The 27,336-nt window shown below is 42.3% G+C and overlaps 1 protein-coding gene and 1 long non-coding RNA gene across 4 annotated transcripts in view; both read left to right on the top strand.

The window, feature by feature from the left end:
* HDHD5 (haloacid dehalogenase like hydrolase domain containing 5) overlaps positions 1–12,231 on the top strand; it is a 33,650-nt gene extending 21,419 nt beyond the window's left edge. For all 3 annotated transcript variants that reach the window (XM_036456563.1, XM_036456561.1, XM_036456562.1), the window contains exons 3-8: positions 775–887; positions 3,359–3,452; positions 4,948–4,981; positions 6,588–6,762; positions 10,792–10,980; positions 11,148–12,231. In XM_036456563.1, coding sequence (XP_036312456.1) covers positions 775–887; positions 3,359–3,452; positions 4,948–4,981; positions 6,588–6,762; positions 10,792–10,980; positions 11,148–11,481 — 939 coding nt within the window. In that variant the 3' untranslated portion in view covers positions 11,482–12,231. The remainder of the gene's footprint in view (positions 1–774; positions 888–3,358; positions 3,453–4,947; positions 4,982–6,587; positions 6,763–10,791; positions 10,981–11,147) is intronic.
* Positions 12,232–15,130: 2,899 nt separating this feature from the next.
* LOC123653241 lies at positions 15,131–26,753 on the top strand. The gene is made up of 3 exons (XR_006742915.1): positions 15,131–15,143; positions 22,904–22,908; positions 26,331–26,753. It is a non-coding gene; the product is annotated as an uncharacterized LOC123653241 (long non-coding RNA).
* The last annotated feature ends 583 nt before the right edge of the window (positions 26,754–27,336 follow it).

The following is a 27,336-nucleotide window of genomic DNA, read 5'->3' as shown; positions in this document are numbered from 1 at the left end:
TGTAGTTTTGGGGAAAAGTACATGGAACCAAGAAAGTAAAGTGGCTGATTGATGATGGGGTGATCCTGTTTGAGGATGAATTTAGGGAGTGAAGACATAAAACTGTTTCCCTTCTGTGGTTTTCAGAGAGGGTTTAAAAAACATTCTGAGAAAAGGCTGCATTGTTGTAATTAGTTTAAATGTTAAAAGGCTAAGTCTTCAAGTAGAACTAAGAACTGAATCAAAGTTAGAAGCATAGCTCTATGACATTGACAAAGCATGCACACTAACTATGCTTTTCAAAGGGAAGTTGAGCAGGACAGGATTGGTATGAGAACCCATCACTGATGGCATGTCCTGCTTACTTTTTGTTTGTTTGTTTGTTAATCCTCACCTGAGAATATTTTTTTCCATTGGTTTTAGAGAGAATGGAAGAGAAGGTGGGGGAGGGAGGGATAAAGGAAGAGAGAGAGAAACACACTCTAACCACCTTGCCTGGGGATTAAACCTGCATCCAGGTACATGCCTATGATTGAGAATCAAACCCACTATCCTTTAGTGCTCAGGCCAACACTACTCCTGAGCCTCATGGGACAGGGTACTGCTTGCTTGTTTTGTGTGGCAAGAGCCAGGAGCTAGGAAGCCCTCTTGCCCCCCCTCCCCCCCCCCTTTTTTTTTTTTTTTTAAATCTGGGCAGTGTTTTTTTTTCCTTTCTTCCTAGGTGAAAGAAGCTGCCATTTATCTCCCATTATTACCCCTCAACTCTTCTCTCCTGTCTCTTGGCTGTCCCTACAGGTGGAGCCAGATCAAGTTATTCTTTCTCACAGTCCCATGAAGCTTTTCTCACAATATCATGGAAAGCGGATGATAGTGTCTGGGCAGGGACCTCTGGTGGAAAATGCCCAAATGTATCCTTTTGGTGCTTCTCACTCTGGTTGAAGAGAAATGGGCAGGACTGGGGACTTTTCTCCCATAGCTAAAGGGGCACCATCATAAGGCATGCTGGATGCAGGGTGCCAGGCCTCATCGGAGGGTGGTGGGCTCTTGAGGAAGAGAGAACAGCCTTCAGGTGTGGTTAGTAGGCTGGTGGTTTCCAAAAGCCAGACTACTGAATCATTACCTTTTGGGGAGCTAAAAATACAGATTTCTGGGAAATCTGTGTCATTAGTTCTGAGAAAAATAATCAACAGTCTTTATTTTAAAAAATGAAACTAGGTGGTTCTGTAATTAGGTTTGAGAATCATTGCTCTAGGGCTGTTATTCATGGTGCTCAGTCAACTTATCTGCAATGTTAAGTATCTACAATGAATTCCTCCTTTGGGTGTTGTGATTATTCAAAAGGCAGAAGATTGCCCTTGCTCTCAAGCAGCTTATTTATTTGTTCCTGCAGACTCTGTCCAGTACTTCTGGTGTGCCAGCACTGTGCAGTAGGGTTTAAGGGAGTAGGAGCCAGGAGAAGCACCATGGAATTTCGAATTAATTGAAGGGCCCATATTTGAGCCACCATTTATAATAAAGGAATGTTTCAGATGGCATGAGATTAAAGAACTTAAAAGAGCAGTATAGGTGGTTCTGGGTGTCACAAGTGTTAGGGGAACAGGAACATCCTTAGAGCAGAAATTACTTATGGTTTCATGGAGTAGCAAGGCTGTGACACAGGAGAGGTTTCAGGTTTCCCATGTAGAGGCAGTTAGGAGGCTAGAAAGAGAAGGGATGGTGAGGATCCATGAAGCAGAAGATTGTAATGAGACAAGGTGGGAAATAAGGATAAGGAGGGTGGTACTGGGTGTAGAAAACTGCAGAAGTAAATGCAGGAAGTAACTGAATTAATTATGAGGACAGTGTAGAGTCTCCAGGTTTATTACTGATGGGGTGATCTGATGGAAGCATCATTTTTGGAAAATTCATTTTGAGAATAATCTGAAATTATGGACAGTTAAGGTTACAAGTGGGAATTAAAGATAGAAAAATGGAAGCAGGTCTTGGAGAGCTAAAGCTGAGCTGGCTTACCTCTCCCATGGCCTCCCCATGCTGTTGGAATCCAATTCATCTTAAAGCTTTAGCTCAAACATAACTTCTCTAGACCAGCGTTCTCCAACTGCTGTTCCATGAGGTCCAAAAGGTTGGCGACCACTGGTTTAAGGAAATCTTTGGAGTAGCGGTTGCCAACAGGTGGCCTGTGAGGTCCAATAGGTTGGTGACCACTGCTCTAGACCAAGCATGTCAAACTCAAAGGCTAACACAGGCCAAATAAGTAAGGTTTAAGTTTATGTGGGCTGAAAAAACCAAAACGCTTCAGTTTTCATGGAAATATAGATTTAGTTCTATAGAGACATGCTGAATACAAAGGGCTGAAATAAATGAGTAATTGTTAACATAAAATATTAGATCATTTTAATAAAAATTAATATTTTTTCTTGAGCATTAACATATCAGACACTGAATAGCTACACAAATTAATAAGTGTAATGCAAATAAGTCTATATTTCTTGTTCTCTGAAGATGAACTTTTTCCAGTTGTGCACACCAAACAGGTCAGTCCAAGACTAATGGCATGGCAATTGCTAGTTTTAGTGGAGAGAAATGGTGAGCCTGTGTGTGAGGTATATAAGGGAAATGAATGCAACACGATTATAGTCATAAGCAAAAGTTGTAGTTCGTTAGCAAATGTTGTAGTTCGTTATTAATAATTATGTATAACAGGATATTGTAAAAATTAAGTTATAAAATATTTATTAAAATATTTCTTGCCCTAACCAGTTTGGCTCAGTGGATAGAGTGTCGGCCTGCAGACTCAAGGGTCCCAGGTTTGATTCTGGTCAAAGGCATGTGCCTTGTTTGTGGGCACATCTCCAATAGGAGGTGTGCAGGAGGCAGCTGATCGATGTTTCTCTCTCATCAATATTTCTAACTCTCTATCCTTTTCCCTTTCTGTAAAAAAATCAATTAAAAAAAAAACAACCCAAAAACATTTCTTACATACCATTAAGGCCACTGAGTAGTCTCCTTTTCTGAACTTCTTGGCATATAGTGACAGTGCTCTCGTGTGATGGGTTTTGGGAAGGTGGTGAGCTCCTTGAGGACAGAGTTTCTTATATGCCTTGTGCTCTAGTGCTGCCCAATATAGGATCTGGCACCTAGAATGTGTCCAGTCTCCAGTGGTATATTGGTTGGAGGAACACAGCCCCACTCTGCCTATGCACTCATGGACTGCCTGTCAGCATTTTTAGGATTGGTATTGGCCCTGCTGGGCTCATTGGTTTACTCTTGTCTGGGAATTGGGTAGACTAGTTTGACCAGGATTGGGTTGGTTCCCCTTCCTTTAAAGATATTTTTTCCCCCAGAACTGCCCAGCTTTGTTTTCTTGACTTTGCTCTAGACTGGGCTTCAAGAATGTGGTTACTGTGGATGAGCTGCGGATGGCCTTCCCTGTGCTTGACATGGTGGATCTCCAACGGCGGCCAAAAACCACGGTAATTAGAATACATCTGGGGGCCGAAACCGGTTTGGCTCAATGGATAGAGCGTCGGCTTGGGGACTGAAAGGTCCCGGGTTCGATTCCAGTCAAGGGTATGTACCTTGGTTGCATATCCCCAGTAGGGGGTGTGCAAGAGGCAGCTGATCGATGACTCTCTCTCATTGATGTTTCTAACTCTCTATCTCCCTTCCTCTCTGTACAAAATCAATAAAATATGTTAAAAAAAAAAAAAAAAAAGAATACATCTGGGGTCTTGTGTTTAATTATGTCCTCTTGTTCCTTCATGGGCTTCTCTTGTAACCCTTCACTGTTAGAGCTACAGCTTGTCCATGTTTCTCAAATTGCCTTCTTGGAGAGGCACATCTGACCAAGGATTTGTCCCCCACATATCCAGAATGGCTCAGAGGAGCCACAAACTACTAAGGGCTTCTCTTTCTGCATTGCTTGTGATTAGCTGAAAACCCTTTTATAGAGCCCCAACATCTCTAGTTGGTAGCTTTGTATTTTAGTAGCTTTCCCAGTATTGTCTGGGAGAATCATTAAATTTATGGAGAATCATAAATTTAACCTTTGTTAACTTCTTCACTGTTCTGCTTTATCCTGAGACAGTTTCCTTGTGAAAAGCAGCTTGCTTATAAAAGTAACTGGCAGTTCTGAGTGTCTGCTGTGTTCTCTTTGGGTTCAGCTTATATTTATCTTTTCTGATCAGTAGTCACAGGGTCTCTTATTGAACCTCTGTAGTGTGTGACTGCCCCTGGCCCTGTTTTTTATGTCAACTCTATATATTTATATCATATAGCCTATATTATAAGTCTGACTACTATCAAAATGTGATGAAATGTTATAAACAGATAAGCTTACTTTTATTCGTTTATATAGCTTCTCTCCTAATCCCAGAGTGTTCCAATTAAAATAGAGCACTTTATTGCCTTTGAGAGCTTTTTTCTAGAGCCATGCAAATTATGTGGAAAACCAGAATATCAGAGTTGGAAAAGATCTTAGAACAGTTCAGACTGAGCCTCAGGGGAAGTGATTTACTCCAGGTCATTGTAATAGTCTGGGGAAGGAATGGAAGCATTGGTTACAAGAAAGCTTCTGCTTTCTAATCCGATAGCAAGAGAAATAGTCCATCATACCCCCAAAGATCTCTTTTTTCTCCAAAGGCTCACCTTCCTTGGCCCATATCTTGCTTCTTGTCCTTGCAGGAAAAAACAGCTGATCAACCTTTTCTCCTAGCTGACCTTTACTAGTATAGTGGTACCCTCGACTTGTTTTTTGACCAGCCTGGTTCTTCTCTGTTCACCTTTCTTCATGAATCTTCTCCCTCAGTCCTATTTGCTTCTCCTCTGCTTGGGCTACATCATGAGGTGGTCTTCAATCCTATCTAGAATGAGACTTTCCTCCCACCCACCCTTAGAAACCAGCGTGTAATTGTCCTGTAGTGGAAAGTAATCATTGCATTGATGGGTTTGTTCTTTGTCTCTTGGCAGCCCCTTCCAAGGAATGACTTCCCCGCTATTGAAGGTAATGAGGTCCTCCCCTGGTGTGGGCATGGGGCTGGGTTGTTCTTTCTCCTTTCAAGCCCTCCAAACTTTTGTAGTCAGGGAGCATTGAGCATTAGATCACCTGGGTTCTAGTCTTGGATCTGCCACTCACTACCTATGAAATATTTGTTGTTAATATTTCCTTCTTTATATCATTTGCCTTTTTATTCTGGAAGAATTATAAGCTTAGAAAAGTACCTACAGGTAATTTAGTCCAGTGTTCCTTAGCCTCATTAAACCCAGTTCTCTCCTTGTATAACAAAAATGTTTACTAAATTAAATAGTAATATAGATAATATATCTTCCTATACACATATGTTACAATTAATTAGTTTAATATAATTGTAATAGGGAGAAATGAAGGGAAAATATAAAGGTAATATGTACTTCAATATGTAGTAATTTTCCAAAAAGACATAATGAAGTAGTAAGATGATTGAACTAAACATAGAATCACCATGAATGTTACAGCTACAAATGCAGACTGTTATATGTTTATAGGTATGATATAGATGTATTTTATTGGTGACTCAGAAATTAGGGACAGTATCATCATTGGTGAAGTGATTTTGCAAAATAGGGACTAAACTTGGTAACATTTTGAAAAAAGAAAAGTACAGCCTTCTCTTGACTTATGTAATAGTTACTTTTTTTTTTTTTTTTTAAATCATTGTTTATGAAAACTACCAAAAAATACTTTGTGTTTACATGGAATTTGGGTTTAGGTTCATTAATTATAAACAGGTTGTTCCCTACATGAATACCAGCTGGGACAATCAAATGGTTATAGACATAGGCAGTTTTTGAATGAACAGAACTGTATTGAGTATCTAGCATACCTGGCCCCCCTCCCACAATCCTCACCACTAGGTATCAGTCATTTTAATGATTAAAATACATCCAATAGCTTCCACAACAGTTCTTTAGGGGGCAGTGATTCAGTTCACTGGACTGTTAGCTGATATCACAACTTTCATTTGTTGAGTACCATGTGTCCATCACAGGTTAAGTGCTTTATTTATTATATATCATTTTTATTCTCATAATAATAGTAGGTGTTGTTATAGTTGAAGAAGCTGAGGCTTAGAGAAGGTAAATAACTTGCCCACAATCAGGAAAGTTGGCACAGTCAGCCTTAGAATTCAGGTCTCTATCACTCTGCATCCAGCTCTCCTAGCTGTTAGGGTTATTGACTCCCTGGGGCTCAGAGATAAGTGGCTGAGGAAAGTGAGCAATTTTGCCAAGTACCTATGGGTAGGGTGGTGGGAAGAATATCAGTTAGCAGGAGGAAGTGGACCCGAGACTCACTGTTGTTTGTCTTGTTTTTAACTTATGTGAATGTGGTAGACACAATAACAGTATGAGCCCTTAGAAGGTGCCTTCCTGGGCCCTGGGTTTTGTTCACCTTGGGTGAATAGGTGAGTGGCTCTTTCAGGGAACCATGCCCTTGCCTGGGTGAGTGTACTGTTGGGGGAAGAGCTGTGGTTGGGTGGACTCAGCCGGTTTTCTGAGGGCCTTCCTCCCACCCGCCACAAAGGGCAGGCTAAGTGCTCTGCACTCTTACCCTATGTCTTTGCTCTTTAAAGGAGTACTCCTCCTTGGGGAGCCAGTACGCTGGGAGACAAGCCTGCAGCTGATCATGGATGTCCTTCTCAGCAATGGGAACCCTGGGACGGGTCTGGCGACGGCCCCTTATCCCCATCTCCCTGTCCTGGCCAGTAATATGGATCTTCTTTGGATGGCTGAAGCCAAGATGCCCAGGTGAGAATATAGTCCCTGACCTTGACCCTGGTGGACCATTTCCAGCTATTGCTTGAGCAGTCCTACTGACAGTTTCCCACTGCCACTTGATACTGCAGCTTACTGAGCACTGAAGATGTATTGAGATGATTTTTAATAAACAATCCTTGCCCTTCAGAATCTTAACAGAATAAATCCTTTTTGATTAGAGGAATCCAAATGGTCAGTTTCTGAGGTATATCAATGCAAATTATTCAACCGCTCTTCTTTCTTTGCCTTCACCCTGTAGCATTGATTAGTTCAATTATTTGTTTCCTTTCGCCCTTAAAACATAAGAGCAGGGGAAAGAAATAATTGTTCTGATGTTTGTATATATTATACAAGGGAACAGACCCAGTGGATAAGTGACTTTCTCAAAGGCACTCAGGTAGTGAACAGGCTTACACACTCTGCACAATTGTGTAGAGCTCACCTGTCCTGTCCTTTTCTGAGTTTGAGCACAGTATAGGCAGCCCTTTTTCTGGCCCTGGATGTGCCTTACAGAAAGGGCAGCTGATGTTCACTGCGTACTGTTTAGCTACTCTTATCTGCAAGGCCAAAGTCTAGAGCAAGCATGTCAAACTCAAAGGCTAACACAAGCCAAATAAGGTTTAAGTTTATATGGGTGGCAAAAAAACAAAAATTTCAATTTTCATAGAAACATAGGTTTATTTCAATAGAATCATGCTGAATACAAAGGGCTGAAATAAATGAGTAATTGTTAACATAAAATATTATCAATAGAACATTTTAATAAAAATTAATATTTTTTCTTAAGCATTAACTTACCAGACACTGAATAGCTGCACAAATTAGTAAGTGTAATGCAAATCTATTTTTCTTGTTCTCCAAAAGGGAAATATTACCTTTGTGCACACCAAACAAGTCAGTCCAAGACTAATGGCAGGCAATTGGCTGCTAAAATATTCACTGCTAAAATAAAATAAAATTAAATTAAAAAATTAAAAAAATAATAAAATATTCACTGCTAGTATCAGTGGAGAGAAATGGTGTGCCTGCATATAAGGCTCATAAGGGAAATGAATGCAACACTATTATAGTAATCAGTCATAAGCAAGCGTTGTAGTTTGTTATTAATAACTAGTGGCCCAGGGCACGAATTCATGCACATTGAAAAGAAATTAATTAGAAGAAATATTTTAATATCACTATTTGCCCTTTCTTTATAATAGAAGTGTCAACCAAATTTATGATTGACAATGACAGATAGAAACACATGGCTCCAATAATATATATAAAACTTGCTTAGTTAGACCTGCTTTTTGATGTACGTAGCTAAACTTTTCCCAGCCCAGTGAAGCACCCCAACTTCTCTTTCAGGTAATTGTTAGCAGCACAGCAGTAAATACCAACATGAAGCAGATTATTATGGTACATCATGCAGGGAGAACAAAGGGTAAAATATTTAACTGCAGCAGTGTTTGATTATATTCTGTGCAGTGAAAAAACCTGAAGTCATTTTCAAGTTCCACCATTTCTTCTTTTCAGTCAGGTCAAGTTTCTGAATCTGCATTTTCCAGCTAATGAAAAGACAATAGGATTCCATCGAGTCTCCTATCTACCTATTCCAGGTCTTCTGTGACGATCCAATGAGATGAGGCATGGGAAAATGCTTTGCAGACATTTGATTAAAGTGTAAAATGTTTGCACCTGCTATAAAGCAAGTGGTGTTCTGGGCTGAAGAAACTCCAAGGAGGCTAGCTGTCAATAGGGAGAGGAAGCCGGGCATTGCTATGTGATGTCATTTACCTGACAGACACTTAGCATATTAGCCATATAGATAGATATAGTTATAGATATAGATATAGATAGGGACTACAGGCCCGATGCACGAAATTCATGCAAGAGTAGGCCTTCCTTCCCCCTGCTGCTGGCACTGGCTTCCCTCCAGCACCCGGGACCTGGGCTTCCCTCACAGAGGGAGGCCCCACCCACCTGCTGCAGCCTGCAGTCAGTGGCCTGGGCCTTCCTCTGCAGGGTGATCATGGGATGGCCGGGCCCCCGACCAACTGTATTGTACCTGCCTTGGCTGGCCTGGTGCCAGTGGGTGTCATAGCGTGGTCTAGGATGGTTGTCCAGATGATTGTTCTGCTGTTTGGCTATTCAGTCAATTTGCATTTTATGCTTTTACTATATGCAAATTGTAATGACCGGCTTCCTGTCCCTATATAGTAAAAATTTTATTATATAGGATGGTTTGTAAATTGAAATCTTCCCCTTACTATTCAGTTCACAGCCTAGATAACCAAAACCCCTTCACCTAGTGTCAGCATTATAATAAATACTTTTATTATACAGGGAGAGGAAGCTGGGCATTACTATGTGATGTCATTACCCGGTGTCCACAGCCACCGTTTCTGGGCTGGGCTGGGTTTGCACCACGGTGTTTCAGCAGCTTCGGCTGCAATTTGGTGGGCTGTTGTTCTGGAGTGGTGGCAGGGCCTGTGTCCCACTTGGGAAAAGCTGAGTGTTGCTTTGTTGGTGCCAGGTCCATGTTGCTATTTCTCTATAAATGGCAAGTGCTCATCACAGTAGTTTCTGCATTGAGTGTCTGCCCCCTGGTGGTCAGTACAAGTCATAGTGACTGATTAGACAGTTGGAGGGACACTTAGCACATTAGCCTTTTATATATATAGATTATGTGTAACAGAATATTGTAAAAATTAAGTTATGAAATTTTTATTAGAACGTTTCTTGCATACCATTATATTGGCTGGATCACAAAAATATTCATTGTGCGCCGTGTGGGCCTATAAGCCACAGGTTTGACATGCTTAGTCTAGAGTTTTCTCCCCTTCCCATGACTTTCGGTAAACTGGGAGTGTAATCCATCAATAGGGTAGCAGGGCCCAACACTGCCTCAAGTCATGCCATTCAATAGCCCATAAGAGATGGGGATTACAATGTCTCTTGTTACTTTTCAAGTATTTTCCTATAGTTTGAGGTTAGGTATTTTTTTTTCTTCTGAGTTATTCTTCCAAAATTAGGGTATGCTGACACTAGGTAAAGGGGGTTGGTTAAATAGGCTGTGAACTGAATAGTAAGGGGAAGATTTCAATTTACAAACCAAATTTTAAATTAATCTTTTATTTAGTAATTTGAAAGTATAATTTATTACATAAATAAATGACACAAATATAACTTCTATATCTTGTGCAGTATCAGTTGAGATTTGGTTTAGCGGCAAGGGATTAAAACCCAAAACAAAAGTATTTTAAAGAAGATAAAAGTTTCCTTCTCGTGTAAAATAAGTCTAGGGTAGGCTGTCCAAGTCTTGTATGGAAGCTCTACCTGTCAGGAACAGAGGTACCTCTATTTTCTTGCTGTGCAATCCTTAGCCCTTTATTACATAATTCCAAATGGCTGCCTGAACTTCAACTGTCATATCAGCATTCCAGGCAGAAAGGAACAGGGGAAGGTAGAGAAGAGCATCACCTCCCCAATTTAAGAATATTTCCTAGATGGTTAGCCCCGCATTTCTAATTTCATTGACTCTGGTTATAGTGCATTCGCATGGCCACACACCCTGTTGCAGAGGAGGAAAGGAATATAGTTTTTACACTTGGTAGCACTATGCTCAGTAAAAATTGGCACCAAGAAAGAAGGGGAGAATGGCAACCAGTGGTCTGCCACAATTCTAAAGCAAAAATTAAACTTTCTGGAATCCTAATTCCTGGGGTAAAATCCTAGTGCTACCACCTTGGGCAAGTTACTTAATCTCTTTATGTCTCAGTTTCCTCACTTGTAAAATGAGAACAATGATCTCAGAGTTTTTCTGAGAATTAAATGTGATTTGTATCTCCAATGTTAGAACAGTGCTCAATAAATGTTATTAGATAATAGCAGGTCATAAATGTAATTCTTATTAGAAGTAATTTTATTTTGACCTGTCACCACTGGATGAGTGATAGGGTACTGCACAGAGAATGGCAGGTGGCCTGGAGAGTCCAGGGAGCGAAGACTGATCTGTTGGGCTGTCTTCTCTGGTAGGTTTGGCCATGGCACGTTTCTGCTGTGCTTGGAAACCATTTACCGCAAAGTGACAGGCAAAGAGCTGAGATACAAGGGCCTGATGGGCAAACCCAGCATCCTCACTTATCAGTATGCAGAAGAACTGATCAGGCAGCAGGCGGAGAGGCGGGGTTGGGCTGCCCCCATCCAGAAGCTCTATGCTGTAGGGTAAGCTCTATCCATCACCTCAACTTTTCCTTCCCCTCTCATCCACCATGTTTCCCTATGTTTAATGCACACTCCTTGCCCCATAATTGTCCTCTGCTCTCTGCGCCTTACAACACTGAACTTCGGTTTTCTCCTCTTTTCTTTTCCGGTATGGTTGCCCCTACCAGTGATAATCCTATGTCTGATGTCTACGGTGCCAACCTGTTCAACCAATACCTGCAGATGGCGAAGCATGAGCGGGCAGAGAAGCTGGGGGCCAGTGGTCTGTTGAAGCAGCGATCCTCAGCAACCCAGAGCTGTGCCTCCATCCTGGTGTGCACTGGTGTATACAGTCCCAAGGCCCCGGGGTCCACAGAGCCTGCTCAGGGAGGAGAGGAGCCTCCCTTCCATGGGCACCGGGACTTTAATTTTAGTCCAGGGCTTATAGAGGCATCCCACATTGTGAATGACGTGGATGAGGCTGTGCAGCTGGTTTTCCACAAAGAGGGTTGGGCTTTGTAATGAGGACTGTGTTCCAGGCAGGGGGACGGAGGGTGTCTGGAGCTGAAGGTGAGTCCAATTTGCTGGCCTGGATCACAGGGCAGAGCATCATGTCAAGCCTGCTCCCCACAGATGTGACATAAATGATTACTTGGAAGAAGACACTGGCTTTTCTCCTGCTGGGCAGTAGCCATCGAATTGTACCCTGAGTAGCATTATGGGTAGAACTATCAGGATTTTCTTGGTTCAATTCCTGTCTGCTTCTCCTGGCAGTCTGACCTCAGCCCCAACCCTTTGCCTTTATGCCTTAGTATCCTTGTCCTCCTCATTTTCATTAGAATCTTCTGTGAAAAGGGGAGACAATATGTAATAACATGGAAATTTCTACAGGACCTTTTCCTGCATTAAAAGAACCATTGCATGCCAGCAAGATGTCTAACTAACACTCAGATATTACTTTTTATTGTATTTCAGCTTATCGCTCAGACTTTTGAACTTATTTTTAAATTTAAATGATAATAAATATTTATTATGCCCTCTCTTGTGAAGCTCTATCTGGAATATACTTACAAATCATGTGGGGAAGACTAGTGGTGAGTGGTGTGGGTGACCTTCAAGTAAAGAGATTGGTGGTATTTCACTTCCAGAATGAGTTGATGTCTCCTTTTCCACCTTTACTCCCTCTGACCTTGTCTGGGCTGTGAAGCAAGTCTATTTAGGAAGGAGTGATGCTCAGGCTTTGACATATACTTAGAAACTTCCCTGATAAGGGGTGGGGGGAAGGATTTTGCTATGGTTCTAAAAGAAGGAGCTTTTTTAAAATTTTTTTTTATTATTATTTTTTCTAATGATTCTAGAGAGTATGTGTTTTCTTTTTTCCTCCCTCTAGGAGTAATCCAATTCTATTTTTCCATGGTCTGTGTCACCCATGACCTTGCATTTGCCAAATCCCCATATCACTTCTTGCCTTCATCTTTCTTTTTTTTTTTTTTAATATATAATCTTTATTGTTCAGATTATTATAGGTGTCCTCCCCTCCCCCATAACTCCCCTCCACCTGATTCCCCACCCCACCCCATGCCCTTACCCCCTGCCACTGTCTTCATCCATAGGTTTAAGATTTTTGTCCAATCTCTTCCTGCACCCCTCAGATCTCCTTCCCCCTGAGGATGGTCAATCCACTCTCTTTCCATGCCCCTGATTCTATTATATTCATTAGTCCATTCTGTTCTTCAGATTTTTTATTCACTTGATTTTGTAACTCACTTGTTGATAGGTATGTATTTGATGTCTTTTTGTTGTTCATAGTTTTTACCTTTACCTTTTTCTTCTTCTTCCTCTTCTTAAAGAATACCCTTCAGCATTTCATGTTATCCTGGTTTGGTGGTGATGAACTTCTTAAGCTTTTTCTTGTCTGTGAAGCTCTTTATCTGCCTTTCAATTCTGAATGATAGCTTTTCTGGGTAGAGTAATCTTGGTTGTAGGTTCTTGCTGTTCATCACTTTGAATATTTCTTGCTACTCCCTTCTGGCCTGCATATTTTCTGTTGAGAAATCAGCTGACAGTTGTATGGGTACTCCCTTGTAGGTAACTAACTTTTTTCTCTTGCTTCTTTCAAGATTCTCTCTTTGTCTTTTGCCCTTGGCATTTTAATTATGATGTGTCTTGGTGTGGCCCTCTTTGGATTCCTCTTGTTTGGGGTTCTGTGCATTTCCTGGATTTGTAAGTCTATTTCTTTCACCATGTAGGGAAAGTTTTCTGTCATTATTTCTTTCAATAGGCCTTCAATATTCTGCTCTCTCTCTTCTTCTGGCACCCCAAAAAATCTGGATGTTGGTACGCTTAAAGCCATCCCAGAGGTTCCTTACACCAGTGTTTTTCAACCTTTTTTGGGCAAAGGCACACTTGTTTCATGAAAAAAATCACGAGGCACACCACCATTAGAAAATGTTAAAAAATTTAACTCTGTGCCTATATTGACTATATATAAAGTAATTCTCTTGAATAGGAATCAAATAAACACAAAGAAAGTATTTTATAATTACTTTATTATGAAATATTAAGTAAACAAAATAGTGAAAAATTATAAAATTCTTGTCTTATCTGCACCAGGCAACATCTCGCGACACACTAGTATGCCGCGGAACAGCGGTTGAAAAACGCTGCCTTACACTGTCCTCACATTTTCGGATTCTTCTTTCTGCCTCTCTGGTTGGGTGTTTTTTTGTTTCCTCATATTCCAGATCTTTGGTTTGACTCTTGGGGTATGTTGATCTACAGTTGAGTTTCTGTATATTCTTTACTTCAGACAGTATATGCTTAATTTCTGACTGGTCCTTTTCCATTTTTCTTTCTTTTTTTTTCTTTTTTTTTTTTTTTTTGGCGTTCTCATTAAGGTCCTTAAAGTCTCTTCAGGTTTCTCAGCGGTTTTTAGAAGATTCTTGAGTAACCTTATAAATATGATTCTGAACTCTATGTCGTCTAGTAGTTTACTTTCCTCCATCTATCCCATTCGTGATATGCTTCTGTGTCTGCATTTTGGTTGCCTCCCTGTGTTGATGGAGTGGCTTTGTGTGATAGGTCCAGTAGCTCAGCTTCCCCAATCACCAAAGGTGGTTGCTTTTGGTACACCCATTTGTGGGCTAAGTGCAATGTCTTGGTTTAGTTAAGACTTAACTGCTGTTGGTACACTGGGAGGAATTGACTTCCAGGCCAAATGGCTGTGAGGATTCACTGTGTCTATAATGGAAGAACTGCTGGGCTGCAGACACGCTTATGGTGCAGGCCTTGTCTCAGTGGGGCTTTGGTGCTCACTGAGTCTGCCTCTGGAATGTGTCACTAATGGATGTGAGAAGTTAAAATCCGGTATCTCACACTGACCACTAGGTAAACTGGCTTCTGGATCTCCCTTGGGGTGCAGTTCAGCTACTGTCTAAGGCCAACCTGCAGGAGGCTACAGCAAGGAGCCACAGTCCTTTCCTTCCTGCTTGGAGCTTGGAAACTTTGGAGCTGTCTGCACCTGGTTGCAATGGAGAAGGCCATTTATATGCAAAAGCCGCTGCTTGGAGCTTGGATGAGTTTGTAGATTGTGCAGGGCAGAGTCTCAGGGCATCACTAGGCTGGGGGTGGCCAACAGTGATGACTGCCCATCTCACGCCCCCACACAGCAAACAATTATTCTTGCGCACAGCTCTGCAAGCAAGCCACCCTCACTTTCTGACCCGATGGCAGACAGTCTAGCTTCTCCCCAGAAACTGGATTTCAGAGAGATTAGGAGCTTGTCTCTCTTCGTGTTGAAGAAACCAATGCCATCTGCCAGCCGGGATCCGCCGCCTGCCCATATCGTGCTAACGCCTATGTACTTCAGTTTTTCAGCACTTTGCCCTGAATGCTCCTTTCTCTTTCAATCTAGTTGTAGAGCTTCCATTCAGCCAGCTTTCCCATGGTTCTGGGTGATAGACATTTTGTTTTTTAGTTGTAGTTTTGAAATTGTTGTGCACGGCAGCAGTTTAGGTGTGTTTACCTAAGCCACCTCATCTTTCTACAGCTATCCTTTCTACAGCAGATTATTCTTTCCCCTTGTCAAAACACTCTGTACTTGGCTTTGTCTGACTGACTTCTTGATATCTCTGTTTACATACCTGGTAGTCATTTAGAGTAGAGGGAACAAAGGAGGTTGAGAAGTGGCCAGTGAAATAGGAGGGAACTTGAGAGCTGGTATCTTGGAGGCTGAATGCAGAAGGTATTTCATGAAGGAGGTAGTGATGAATTGTTCTCACTTTGTATCAGAGCTTAACCTTGTTAAAACCAAACACAGCCTGATCCTACCCTAACATCCCAAATAATCTGGCTCCTGCTGCAGTCCTCCCTACTTCAGACAATTGCAGCTCCTTTCTTGTTGTTTAACTGAAAGCTTGGACTCATCCTTGTCTTCTCTTCCTCTCCTATTTCCCATGTCTAGTCCATCAGCAAGTCCTGTCAGCTTTGCCTTCAGAATGGATCAAGTGTGTGAGCACTTTCCAGCTTTCAACACCACCCTGGTTCAGGCTGCTGGCTTCCCTTGCTTGGATTGTTGCTTCAACCTCTTATCTGGTCTCCCTGTTTCACTCCTACCCTCTCTCCTCACTGTTTTCCATTCATTGGTCAGAAGTCAAATCATAAGTTTGATCTATTCTGTGATCAGAACCTTCTTGTCTCACTCATAGTAAAAGCCCAAATTCCTTACCACAGCACAAATCCCATTCTACCACTTTCCCTTTGATCATTTCATATCAGCCACACTGGCTACTTCCTTGTCCACCATACACACTCCTGCCTCTGGGGCTCTGCACTAGCTGTTCCCTCTGCCTCATTTCCAATATCCAGAAGGCTCACTCCATCCCCATATTTCCCCTTACCGCACATCCTTTAACACTCTGTTAAAATTTTTTTATTTTCTTACTTAATTTTTCCTATATCTTATCACCCCATGACTTATATTTACTCTTTATTCTATGTCTTTTAAAATATAAGCTCACCGGAACCGGTTTGGCTCAGTGGATAAAGCGTCGGCCTGTGGACTGAAAGCTACCGGGTTTGATTCCGGGCAAGGGCATGTACCTTGGTTGCCGGCACATCCCCAGTGGGGGGTGTGCAAGAAGCAGCTGATCGATGATTCTCTCTCATCGATGTTTCTAACTCTCTATCCCTCTCTCTTCCTCTGTGAAAAATCAATAAAAAATAAAAAATAAAAATAATAAAATATAAGCTCAATGGACTTTGTTGGGTAATAATCTTATCAGCTTATATTTGTTTTTTAGGTAACCTTTCCAAACATTTTAAAACAGACATCTGTTTATACTTTATTAGAGCCTCACAAAACCCCTAATGGAGAGAGATAAATCTTATCTATCCATTTTTTTAAATGAGGACATCAAGGCAGGGATAATTTATTTTAGAAACATTTAGTGAAGATCTGTGTGCCAAGCACCATTCTAGGCACCATAATAGTGACCAGTCATTAGTAATAATACCTGCTCTTGTGGAGTTCACCTTTTAGTGGTCCAAGTTAGTAAATGAAAGAGCTGAGCTTGAAGTTGGGTCTCCTAATTGGGTTCTCCCTGAGATACATATAAAAAACCCTCTCATCCTTAGCCAGTCCACTGCCTTTCCTCCAAGCATCGCTTTATGTCCTGGAGCACCTGCTGTCATGGAGGGAGACCAGGTAATTTCTCCGTAGGCCAAATAGATTGAAGTTACCAAATGGTACAATAGGCGAGTGCACCGTAAGGCAGAAAATAAATCCGTGTGGCTACTTGAGAAATCTTGCAGAGTTGAGAATCCTTAGACCCAGATTAAAGTGATGGAAGATATCTCATCTATCTCTGTCTGCCTTTGGTTCTGTCTCTTTGGCTGGCAGTTGTTTTGGCACTATGGCCATCTCTCTTCCTTTCTTGTTTGAATTTCCTAAACATAATGATGAGGAAAATAAGACATTTGGGTGGGGATGGAGAGGTGGGCTAGCAGCCTGACTCTGTACCTAGTTAATCAGTATTCCTAATGCACATTCTTATTAGTCTATAATCAAGTTTCAGGCTGAGCTAATGAAATGACTGTGAGTCATTAGCTCAGCCTGAAACTTAATGTAAATGTTACCTTTCTATATTTTGATGGAACCAAATCAGTACCAAAAATAAAAAATAAATAAATTGGACTTTGTAAGTCAATTTGATCAGGAAATAAGCTCATATTTATAATAAAATTATTAACCTGGAACAAAACTATACCATCAGGCAGTCACATTGAACAGAGAGAATCACTTTCATTTCTCTAGTTAGTCATTAACTTGGAGTTGGAAACATAGGGGTGTTGTAGAAGACTGAAGAAATCCAAGCAATGCTTAGAGAAATGGAGTTACACAGCTTTATTATGCCGTTGGACTCAGAGTAGGTTGCCTCTCAAATTCTGAGCAAACCAATATGGTGGAAGCTCCACTTTTATCCCTTTTTGGTGTCTTTATCTCCCAAATATGGATTATATTTCCAGACCTTTCATGAGCTTTTCAAAAGCCCCAGGTGTTGGGGGTCTTAAGACCTTATCTAAGGGCCTTGCCTGTCACCAGTGCTGATAACCCCCCTCTGGGGGATGTGTCATGGTTTAGGGCCTCTGTAAAATGTGAGCATTTAGGTAATAGCTCTTGCAAGACCAGTTTGTGGAGAAGGGGGCAATGACTTAATTGTAGGTTATCAAGAATGTACATTAGATTGCTGGCACAAATTCAGATTGCTAGCCTCTATAAATATCAGGGTTACATTGGAATTAGACTTTTAGCCTTATTATTTCCCCTCCCCCCCTTGTCTCACAAACTTTTTTTAGCCTTGTGGTATAACGACTATGGGATGTTACAATGAACAGGGATGATGACCACTCTTAGCTGCTTCCTGCTGATAAGGGGTGATGACCAAGGGATTAGCATTCTGTAAATTCTAATAAACACATTTATTAAACCCTTCCTTTCGGAGAGGTTTGTAGGGAATTATTCTGATTTGTAGGACTATCTGAAGTTTAAAGGCATCTAGGCAAAATGAGATAAAGCAAGTTAAGAAATGTAGAAGACATGGTCCTAACATTACAGCTATGAATAGCATTAACGGAGGTCCTGCCAATGGGAGAAGCTATTTCCACACACACACACACACACACACACACACACACACACACACACATCCCGACCCAAACAGCCCAGGACTCTGATAGCTCCTGTCTTTTTTTGTTGTTGTTGTTGCTCGTTCAATTAGATTCTTTGCCTAATCCCTGACAATGCCTGACTGGTTGATGTAAAAGCAGTACTCTTCTCCTAAGAAGAGGCAGATTTCACCTTTCTCTCCTGTTAGTAAGTCTAATCCTCTTCTATTCTGTAGTACTACTGTGGCTAAGGAATCAGCTTGATCCTATAAGGCAATTAGAGTCTCAGCTATTCTCTTTGTCTTCTGAAAATTCTTGGGTCAAACTTAATAGGAGACAGAGTGAGCTATTCCCCCTATCCCAGGTCCTTTACTACCTGCAATTCTGAGCTCTATTATAATAGAAGGGGGATTACTTGCAGAGTCCTCATATCTACTTACTGCTTTGAGCGGGGGGGGGGGGGGTCTCATGGGATTGGTTGTTGTATATAATAGACCTATCTGGGGTTAGATAGGCAGGCATGCACACTCCTATCCAGTTTGCAGGCAGGCAGGCAGGGGTAAGCAGTGGTTCCTCACATGTAGAATGTTCCTGCAGAGAGGTACCCGGGGTTAGTAGTGTTTTCAGACTTGAGAGTTGAGTTGCATAGATCATCTGGGAGGTGACCTGTTGGCTGTTGGCTCTGGGTACTGCTAAAACAAATAGGAGCAACATTAGTTAGCTGCACATTGGTCATGACAGGTCCTATTATTTCTTCTGCTAAGTTCCTGGTTTAGCTATATTTACTGGGCTATCCATTAATAGGAGTGGTCCTGGGGGAAGACATAACCAGCAATCACTAGCAAAATTAGGGCTGATAATATTGAGGAGGTGGTGGGTTGAATTGAGGAGCTGATGGAATTGGGGGTCCAAGACATATTGCCTCTGTGGCCGAGTTCTTCGTCTGGTACCGGTACCTTGGATGCTTCCTGTGGTTTGGTTGTTTCTAGTCCTATGGCTTCCCTGGCTCAGGCTCAGTCAACAAAACGTTGGTCCCCCTTACAGGCCCAACAGACATATGCACTGCGTGAGAATCCCTAACAATGATTGTGGAGGTTACCTGCCCAGTAGATCTGTGTTTTCCATATACAGAGCTTTATTCCGGTGTAGCACTACCTCCCCTGATAAGAGGAAAGACTTACAATGGTATCATCCTTGGTCCTGGTTAAGCAGGATATGTAGTTGCAAGGAAAAGTGGGAACATACACGCTCTAATTAAGGGATTATGTTATTCCCCCTGTTCCTGTACAGTGGGGGTCCACAGCAGTGAACTGCTAGAATGAAGAGTAGTATTATAACTACTCCTGCTCGGCAAATGTAGCCAAGAATGGCATGACAAAGAGTGGTCAAGCAATTCATGATGAGGCCTTTGTTTCTTTGCTGAGGCGCAGCTGGAGGTGATTTTCAAGATCTGAGGTCAGTTTCCACTCGGACTGATCGCTGCTTGGCTCCTGAGCTGCCTTCATACATGAGTGGTGGATCCAGGTGCTCAATCCTACAACCTTCAGAGCTGTGGGTATGGTTCATATGACTAGATAGGGTCCTTTCCAGGTAGGCTTGAGAGGCTCCTTTTTCCAAACCTTTACCCAAACCTGGTCTCCAGGTTTATAAGGATATATGGCTATTCCTAGAGAGATGGGTAGTCAGTCAATAACCCATCTGTGAACCTCAAAGACAGTTTTTCCAAGTCCTTGTAGTTGCTTCTGGATTTCCAAGTTCCCTATTTCCCCCAAATCTCCCTTTGGCCGAATTAAGGGAGTGGGTCTACCATACAGAATTTCACAAGGAGAGAAACCTACTTTGGCCCTTGGGTCACAGCATACCCACAGGAGTACAAGAGGCAAGATATCTGTCCAGGATCAGGTTGTCTCTTGGCATAATTTAGCCATAGTCTGCTTTAGAATCCGGTTCATGCATTCTACTTTCCCTGAACTCTGAGACCTGTAGGCTGTATGTAGGTTCCATTTAATTCCTAAAGCCTTAGCTTCCTGTTGTGCTATTTCTGCTACAATAACTGGGCCAGAGGAATTCCATACCTTGGAATTATATCCTTCAGCAATTCCTTAGTGACTTCTCTTGCTTTTTCCATGTGAGTGGGATATTCCTCGACCAACCTGAAAAGGTGCAAACAAAAACTAGCAGGTATTTATTTCCTCTGCTAGGCCATATTTCTGTAAAATCTACTTTTAACTCCTCAAAAGGAGCTTGCCCGCAGCGCTGAACTCCTATCAGTTCCACAGAACCCTGTTTGGCATTGTTCTGAGCACAGAGGAGGCAGTGCTGAGAGATAGGCACACAAGGAGGGAAGATGGGCAATTAGGTAGGTATCTGCCTAACAAAGCTTCTAGGACATTCTTCCCTAAATGAGTGAGTTCATGCTACTGATGGACTACCTTATGGGCCAATTGTTCTGGGACATAGAACCTATGATCCACCAGCCTTCCTTCCTTCTCTTGCCCCCTTCTTGCTGGGCCCATTCCTCTTCCTGAGGAGTGTATTTTGGAGGTTCAGGTAATTTGGCTGCCAACACGATTCGTGACGGTGCCACTTATTCTTTAGCAGCCAGCTTGGCTGCGGTGTCAGCACAGTGGTTTCCTTCTGATACCGAGCCTTTCCCTTTCTGATGACCTTTGCAATGGATGACGACTATTTCCTTGGGCTCCCAGACTGCTTCTAGTAATTTTAAAATCGCATTCTGGTTTTCTATTCCTTTTCCTCCAGCTGTCAAGAGCTCCCTTTCCTTATATATGGTTCCATGGATATGCAGGGTAGCAAAAGCATAGTGCGAGTTAGTGTAGATGTTGGCACGCTTATTCTTACTTAGTTCTAAGGCTCTAGCAAGGGCTCAAAGTTCTGCCCTTTGCACTGACCATCCTTCAGGCATGGACTGTGCCTCAATTGTCTCAAAGTTTGATACCACTGCATATCCGGCTCATCTTTTTCCTTCATCTAAGAAGCTGTTGCTATCTGTGTACAATACCAAGTCTGGGTTTGGCAAGGGCCTATCTGTTAGATCTGGCCGGTTGGAATAAAACTCCTCTAGGATTACAGGTTATCATGCTCATGGGCCTCCTTTGCAATGGGTAGAAAGGTGGCAAGATTAGGAGTTCTCACAGCTTTTAATCATACCTGCAGATTCTCACTTAACAGGCCTTGATATTGAGACATTCAAGCATGAGTCAGCCAGTGCTGCCCCCTTACTTCCATCAGAGTGACAATAGCATGAGGTACTTTTACATTTAAGTTTTGTTCTAAGGTAAGCTTATCTGCTTCCTTGAGTAACAATGCAGTGGCTTCAAGGCCCTGAGACATGGGGGCCACCCAAAGGCTACTGGGTCAGTCTGTGTGGAGAGATAGGCTACTGGTCTTTGCCAGAGTCCAAACTCCTGGGTTAGAACTCCTAGGGCTACCCCACTGTTCTCGTGAACAAAAAGATTAGTCTTATATCACATCTGGTAGCCCTAGTGCTGGGGCCTCAGTGAGCTTTGCCTTTATGGTGACAAAGGTTTTCTCTTGTTTGGGACCCCAGTCGATGGATGCCTTCTCTTCTCCCTTTAAAGCTTCATAGAGAGGTTTAGCCAGGTCTGAAAACCCTGGGATCTAAATTCTACAGAACCCTGCCACTCCCAGGAATTCCTGAATCTGCTGCCAGGTGCTAGGGACTTAGATGGCACATACTGCCTGCCTTCTTTCAGTCCCTAGCCTTCATTGCCCTTGGGTGATCCAAAAGCCTAGATACTTGACTTTTTTCTGACAAATTTGTGCTTTTTTTCTTAGACACTCAATAACCTGCTTCAATTAATAGTCTCAGAAGGGCTTGTGTTCCCTCCCAGCACTGAGCTCCAGTGGAGCTAGCCAGTGGGAGGTCATCTACATATTGGAGTAGAACACACCCCAAGTCCTTTCCTGGGAACTTAGACAGATTAGATGCAAGTGCTCCACTAAAAAGAGTAGGGGAATTCTTGAACCCTTGTGGCAGTTTGGTCCAGATGAATTGCTTCTTGGCCCCTATAGTTGGGTTTTCCCATTCAAAAGCGAAAAGAGGCTGGCTGGAAGGAGCTAATCTAAGGCAGAAAAAAGGCATCTTTCAGATCTAGTCATGTAAACCATTCCACCTCTGATGGAATGAGCCCCAGAAGAGTGTAGGGATTTGGCAGTGCTGAATGCAGAGTTGTAACAGCCTCATTAACAGCCCGTAGATCATGCACCGGATGGTAGTTGTTAGTCTAAAGCTTTTTTGACAGGCAAGAGTGGCATGTTCCATGGAGACATGCATTGTTTAATAAGTCCCCACTAAAGCAGCCAGTCTAAGTGGACCTGGATTCCAATTAGGCGTGCTTTTCTCAGAATTGGATATTGACAGGTTTTAACAGGCTGTGCCCAAGGCTTTAAGACAGTCACCAGCGGAGCAGGAATTTTTTTTTCTAATTCAGGTTCTAATGGTGAGAACTTTGACTGGGGGGTATAAAGTCTCCTTGTCCCCTGCACTGCTAGGGACAGGATCATTGGGGAGGTCTCCTCACTTAGGCAAAGCTGTGCTGAGCCATTTGGAGCAAAAGTGATTTCTGCCCCCATCTTGGCTAAACTATCTCTTCCCATGAGAGGCACTGGGCAGTCTGGCAAGTACAGGAATTCATGAATTACTTGATGACCACCAAGTTGGCATTGGTGAGGGCGGCAGAATGGTCTGTGGGTCTGGCCCCAGCGGCTCCAATAATGGTGACCTCCTTCTCTGAGAGAGGCACTGTTTTCTGTGTGATACTGAGGCTCCGCTCTTGTATCAGCATAAAGCCAGTCTGGCCCCAATTTTCATTCTGAGCATGAGCTCATAGGGGCCTACTTGAAGAGAGCCGGTCTGTCCTAGTCGGAATCAACCATTGCTAGCCCAATGAGATCTGCTTCAGGTGGCTCTGGTTGATAGCGACTGGGTGGAAAAGGGGGTCCAGTTTTCTTATTTCGTCATTTGGAACATTAATTCTTCCAGTGTCCTGTCTCCTTACAATAGACACTCTGGTCTCATCTCAGACTTGCTCTTCCTTTTCCCCCTGATCTATAGTCTTACTTCCCTTTCTGGTCTGTCTGAGAATTTGAGCCTCTAAAAGCCGTTGCTATTATATTGGCCCTTCTTTGGATTCTCTTTTCTTCCTTGCCACACTGTCTTAGTTGATGAAAACCTTGTTTGCTATCTCCAGCAGTTCAGTGGCATTTTTTTCTGGCAAAACTTTCCAGATTCTGTAATTTTCTCCTGATATCAGGCTAGGCTGTGCCTACAAAAGTGGCATTTACCATAGTGTGATTTTCCAGGGACTCAGGGTTAAAGGGAGTATAGATTCGGTATGTCTCACATAGTCTCTCATAGGAAGCTGCTGGACTTTCATCACACTTCTGGAATACCTCAGAGATTTTAGCCGTATTGGTGGGCTTCTTGGCTCTGGCCCTGACCCCATGGAGGAAGGCCAGCCAATATCTTTCTAGCCTGGCCCTTCCATCTTCTGAGTTCGGGTTTCAATCAGGTTCCTCATCTGGGAAGGCCTCCCTGGCCCATCTGTCTGTATCTAATATTCCTGCTGGGTCCTGGATCTGGAGCCACTTCCAAGCCTTTGATACTACTCTCATGTGCTCCTTAGTGTTAAAGAATGTAAAAAGGAGCTGCTAGGGTTTCTGGGTCTGGAAAATCATTTCTAGGAGGTCTACCGTGGCCTGAGGATTTTTCAGAATAAACTTGGTTGTGATGCTTCCAATACAGGGTGTCACTTGTGGTAAAGGGCTAATAATAATAAATTGGACTTCCCTCCCGCAAGGTCCCATCTTCCCATCTTCACCAAGCACTTGGGCACCCCAAATCTCCCTGAGAGGCATCTGACGTGCTGGTTGTGGCTTGGGCCCTTGATCAGCTGAATGTAAGTACTGCCCAACAAGCTCAGCATAAAGCCAGTAACAAGGGATAGAGAGCCCAGTTGAGGAGATACAGCAGGGGGTGGTGTTTTTAGACTTTCTGGACCTTCCAAACCAGTGGAGGGAGGTGCTGCCTGTGGCACACCTTTTTAAAGGAGGTGGTAAAACTGGCAGAACTTCCTCAGGGGTTCCTGGCCAAACAGGGGGTTGGGTTCCCTTCTGAGGGACCTGTTTCTTTTTTCCTGCCTGCTTCTTTTCTGCTTTCTCCTCTCCTGCCTGATTTCCTTAGTCTGCTCCTCCCCTGCCTGCCTTTCCCTAGCCTGCACCTGCCCTGCCTGCCTCTTCACTCCTGCTATTAAAACTTTACTCTATCCCTTGTTACACATGCAGAATCAGACCCAAGGCAGCAAGGTTTGAGCAATTTCTAACCTGCTATCTTGTAGGGAAACTAATCTGAGTGTCCAGGGTCTTTCATGACTACATTTCAGACTGCCCTGATCAGTCCCTTATTTAAGGAGCCGACCCTTCCGAGGACCAGCCAACCTCAAAGGCTGGTCATTGTAATTCATAGAATTTCTTCAGTGGATTTGGGGTTCATTTTAATACCATAGTCTCCATTGAAACCCTTTTCAACATTTTTCAACAAAATTTTCAACATGCAATTGAGAATTGGGTTTACTTTGTTTCGACCCCATGATGATTGGTATCGAGAGACAGACAAGGGAGGTGGTGACCTATTAGTAATTTCACAGATCCTCACTGAGTTGCCCACCTGGCAATATCCCTTTGGAGCTTAGATTTGTCTTAGCTAAGATGCACCCATATAAACCCCAGGCCTGGTCACCTTCACGTGGGGGTTAGTCACCATTATGCCATATGACAAATCGTGGAACTACAGGTTAGGCCCACTCGGACTCCATAACCAAGGTTGTGGAGCCACACGAAGGATAAGAGAAGGCAGGCCCTCTCCCTCAACACTCACATACTTTCACCAGACATTCACTCAGAATTTAAAAACACAATCCACCCGTTTCCTGACCAATTCAACTGATGAAGTCCTATGACTTCTGGGGAGGTGGTCAAGCTCCCCTTTCACTCTTTTCAAAGAACCAGATTAACAAAACCATGAGCTGGTTCTTTGTAAGGATAAACAAGATTGATGAACCTCTAGTGAAGATCACCAAGAAGTAAAGAGAGAGAACCCAAATAAACAGAATCAGAAATGAAAGAGGTGAAGTAACAACCAATTCCACAGAAATACAAATGATTATGAAAAAATAATATGAACAACTCTATTCCAACAAAATGCACAACCTAGATGAAATGGACACATTCTTAGAAAAATACAAGCTCCCAAAACTCAAGCAAGAAGAATAAAAAAAAAACTTGAATAGGCTGATAACTACAAAATAAATTGAAACAGTGATCAAAAATCTTCCAATAAACAAAAGCCCTGGTCTGGATGGCTTTACAGAGGAGTTCTACCAAGCATTCAAAGAAAATCTGAAATCTATCTTCCTCATATTATTCCAAAAAATTCAAGAGGAAGGCACACTAAGTAAGAAAACTGTGGACCCCCTTATTCACAGGCTATGCTGACCCCAACGGCCATGGATTTTTGTGGGGCGTAGACTTCCTTTGAAACTCTAGATTCCACTGTGTGCCTTTCTCTAGCCTAGATCACAGACTTCATCTTTCTCTAGGTGATATTTGACCTTTCTGTGAGAAGGTGCAAGTCTCATCTGCATCTGTGTATTCATGCTGCTTGAGACCTGGTTTGCAGCTGATCTCTGGGTGTTGTGGTTCTAGGGTCCTGGGAGGTATCTGAGTTCTTCCTGGTTGAAGGTAAAGTTAGGCTTCCGATCACAACCACTCTCCCCTTCAAGATGATGTGGTCTCTGCAGCAGAGCCGCCCACTCTGGAAGAGATTTCAGCAGCAGTAGGGGCTGCCCAGTCAGGGGAACCTGGTCCAGCAGTCCCCAACAGTCCCTTAAAATATAGCTGTCCCTCACTCACAAATAGACACTCCCCCCACATCCACACTCTCTACTTTCATTCTCTCACTCACACACTACCTTGTAACCTGCCTTCCCGATGGCAGCCATCTTCGTCAGTATAATTTTTGTAAAGAAAAATAAAATAGTACTTTTATATTAAAGCCACTGAGTTATCCCTGTTACAAACTTTGTCAAGAAAATGCCTTGGGTAATAATAATTGGCTTTAAAATCTCAAAGTTACTAAGATATAATAAATAGATGTAACTAAAATGAAGGGTTTATGATAAAGGTTTTTAGTGATAATTTTATGCCTAAACATAATTTTCTAAAGTCTTTGGTAACTTAACACTTTGGTGTTTGCTGGGTTAAATAATAAAAAGTATTAAATATCTAGGTATCTATAATAATAAAAGTGTAATATGCTTTTGACTATATATCTTTCCAGATGTCCTTCCCTGACAAAGCCAAGGCAGCCATGGGATTGAGGGAGCCGAACCCAGCTGCAAAGGTCTACTCTTGCACGAATTTTATGCATTGGGCCTCTAGTTTTGAAATAACGGGATACTGAAATATTAATTAATTTGAGTTTGCCTACTTTGGGGTTTTTATTACAGAGAATCTAGAGTAGGGGTGTCGAACTCAATCAGAGAAGGGGCCAAAATCTAAAATCCAGCCTAAATCGCGGGCCGAATGGTTTACTGAACAATCATAAACTGTCATTGTGATGGAAACACAGCGGAGTGCAGTGATGACAGCGCGGTGCGGGCCACATTGCAAGGCCTGGCGGGACGGATTTGGCCCGTGGGCCTTGTGTTTGACACATGTGATCTAGAGGATAGATTTGAATCTATTAATGAATATGTATTATATTTTATTTGAATTATATGTTAAAATGTGTATATTTCTAATCTTAAAAATGTTAAGTACTTAACTTGTCAACTAAAATTTAAGGTTTCTAAGAGTTGGAAATTCTAGCTAATTGGAAAGAAATATGGTTTTGGTAATAGAAGGCATGAGGTGTGAAGATGCATTTTTCAAGGGAAAAGGGAATTTAGTTGTTCTAAAGCTAAATCAATAATAAGATTTGTAAAGTTATATAAGACATGTGAAGAAAATTTTAAAAGGATATTATAGGTAACCTGAATAATTTACTTAGATAAGTAAATCTAAAGTAAGCTAATACAGAATTTGCTTAGTCCTTTTACAGCCTGTTAAAAGGGAAAAAGGTTTTCCTGTATTTGCCTAAGAAGCAAAAGTTCTATAAATTGTTGAAATAATTAT

This window comes from Pipistrellus kuhlii, unplaced genomic scaffold (assembly GCF_014108245.1).
Source record: "Pipistrellus kuhlii isolate mPipKuh1 unplaced genomic scaffold, mPipKuh1.p scaffold_m20_p_3, whole genome shotgun sequence".
NCBI classification, from domain to species: domain Eukaryota; kingdom Metazoa; phylum Chordata; class Mammalia; order Chiroptera; family Vespertilionidae; genus Pipistrellus; species Pipistrellus kuhlii.
This window is presented reverse-complemented; position numbering and strand designations above follow the sequence as displayed.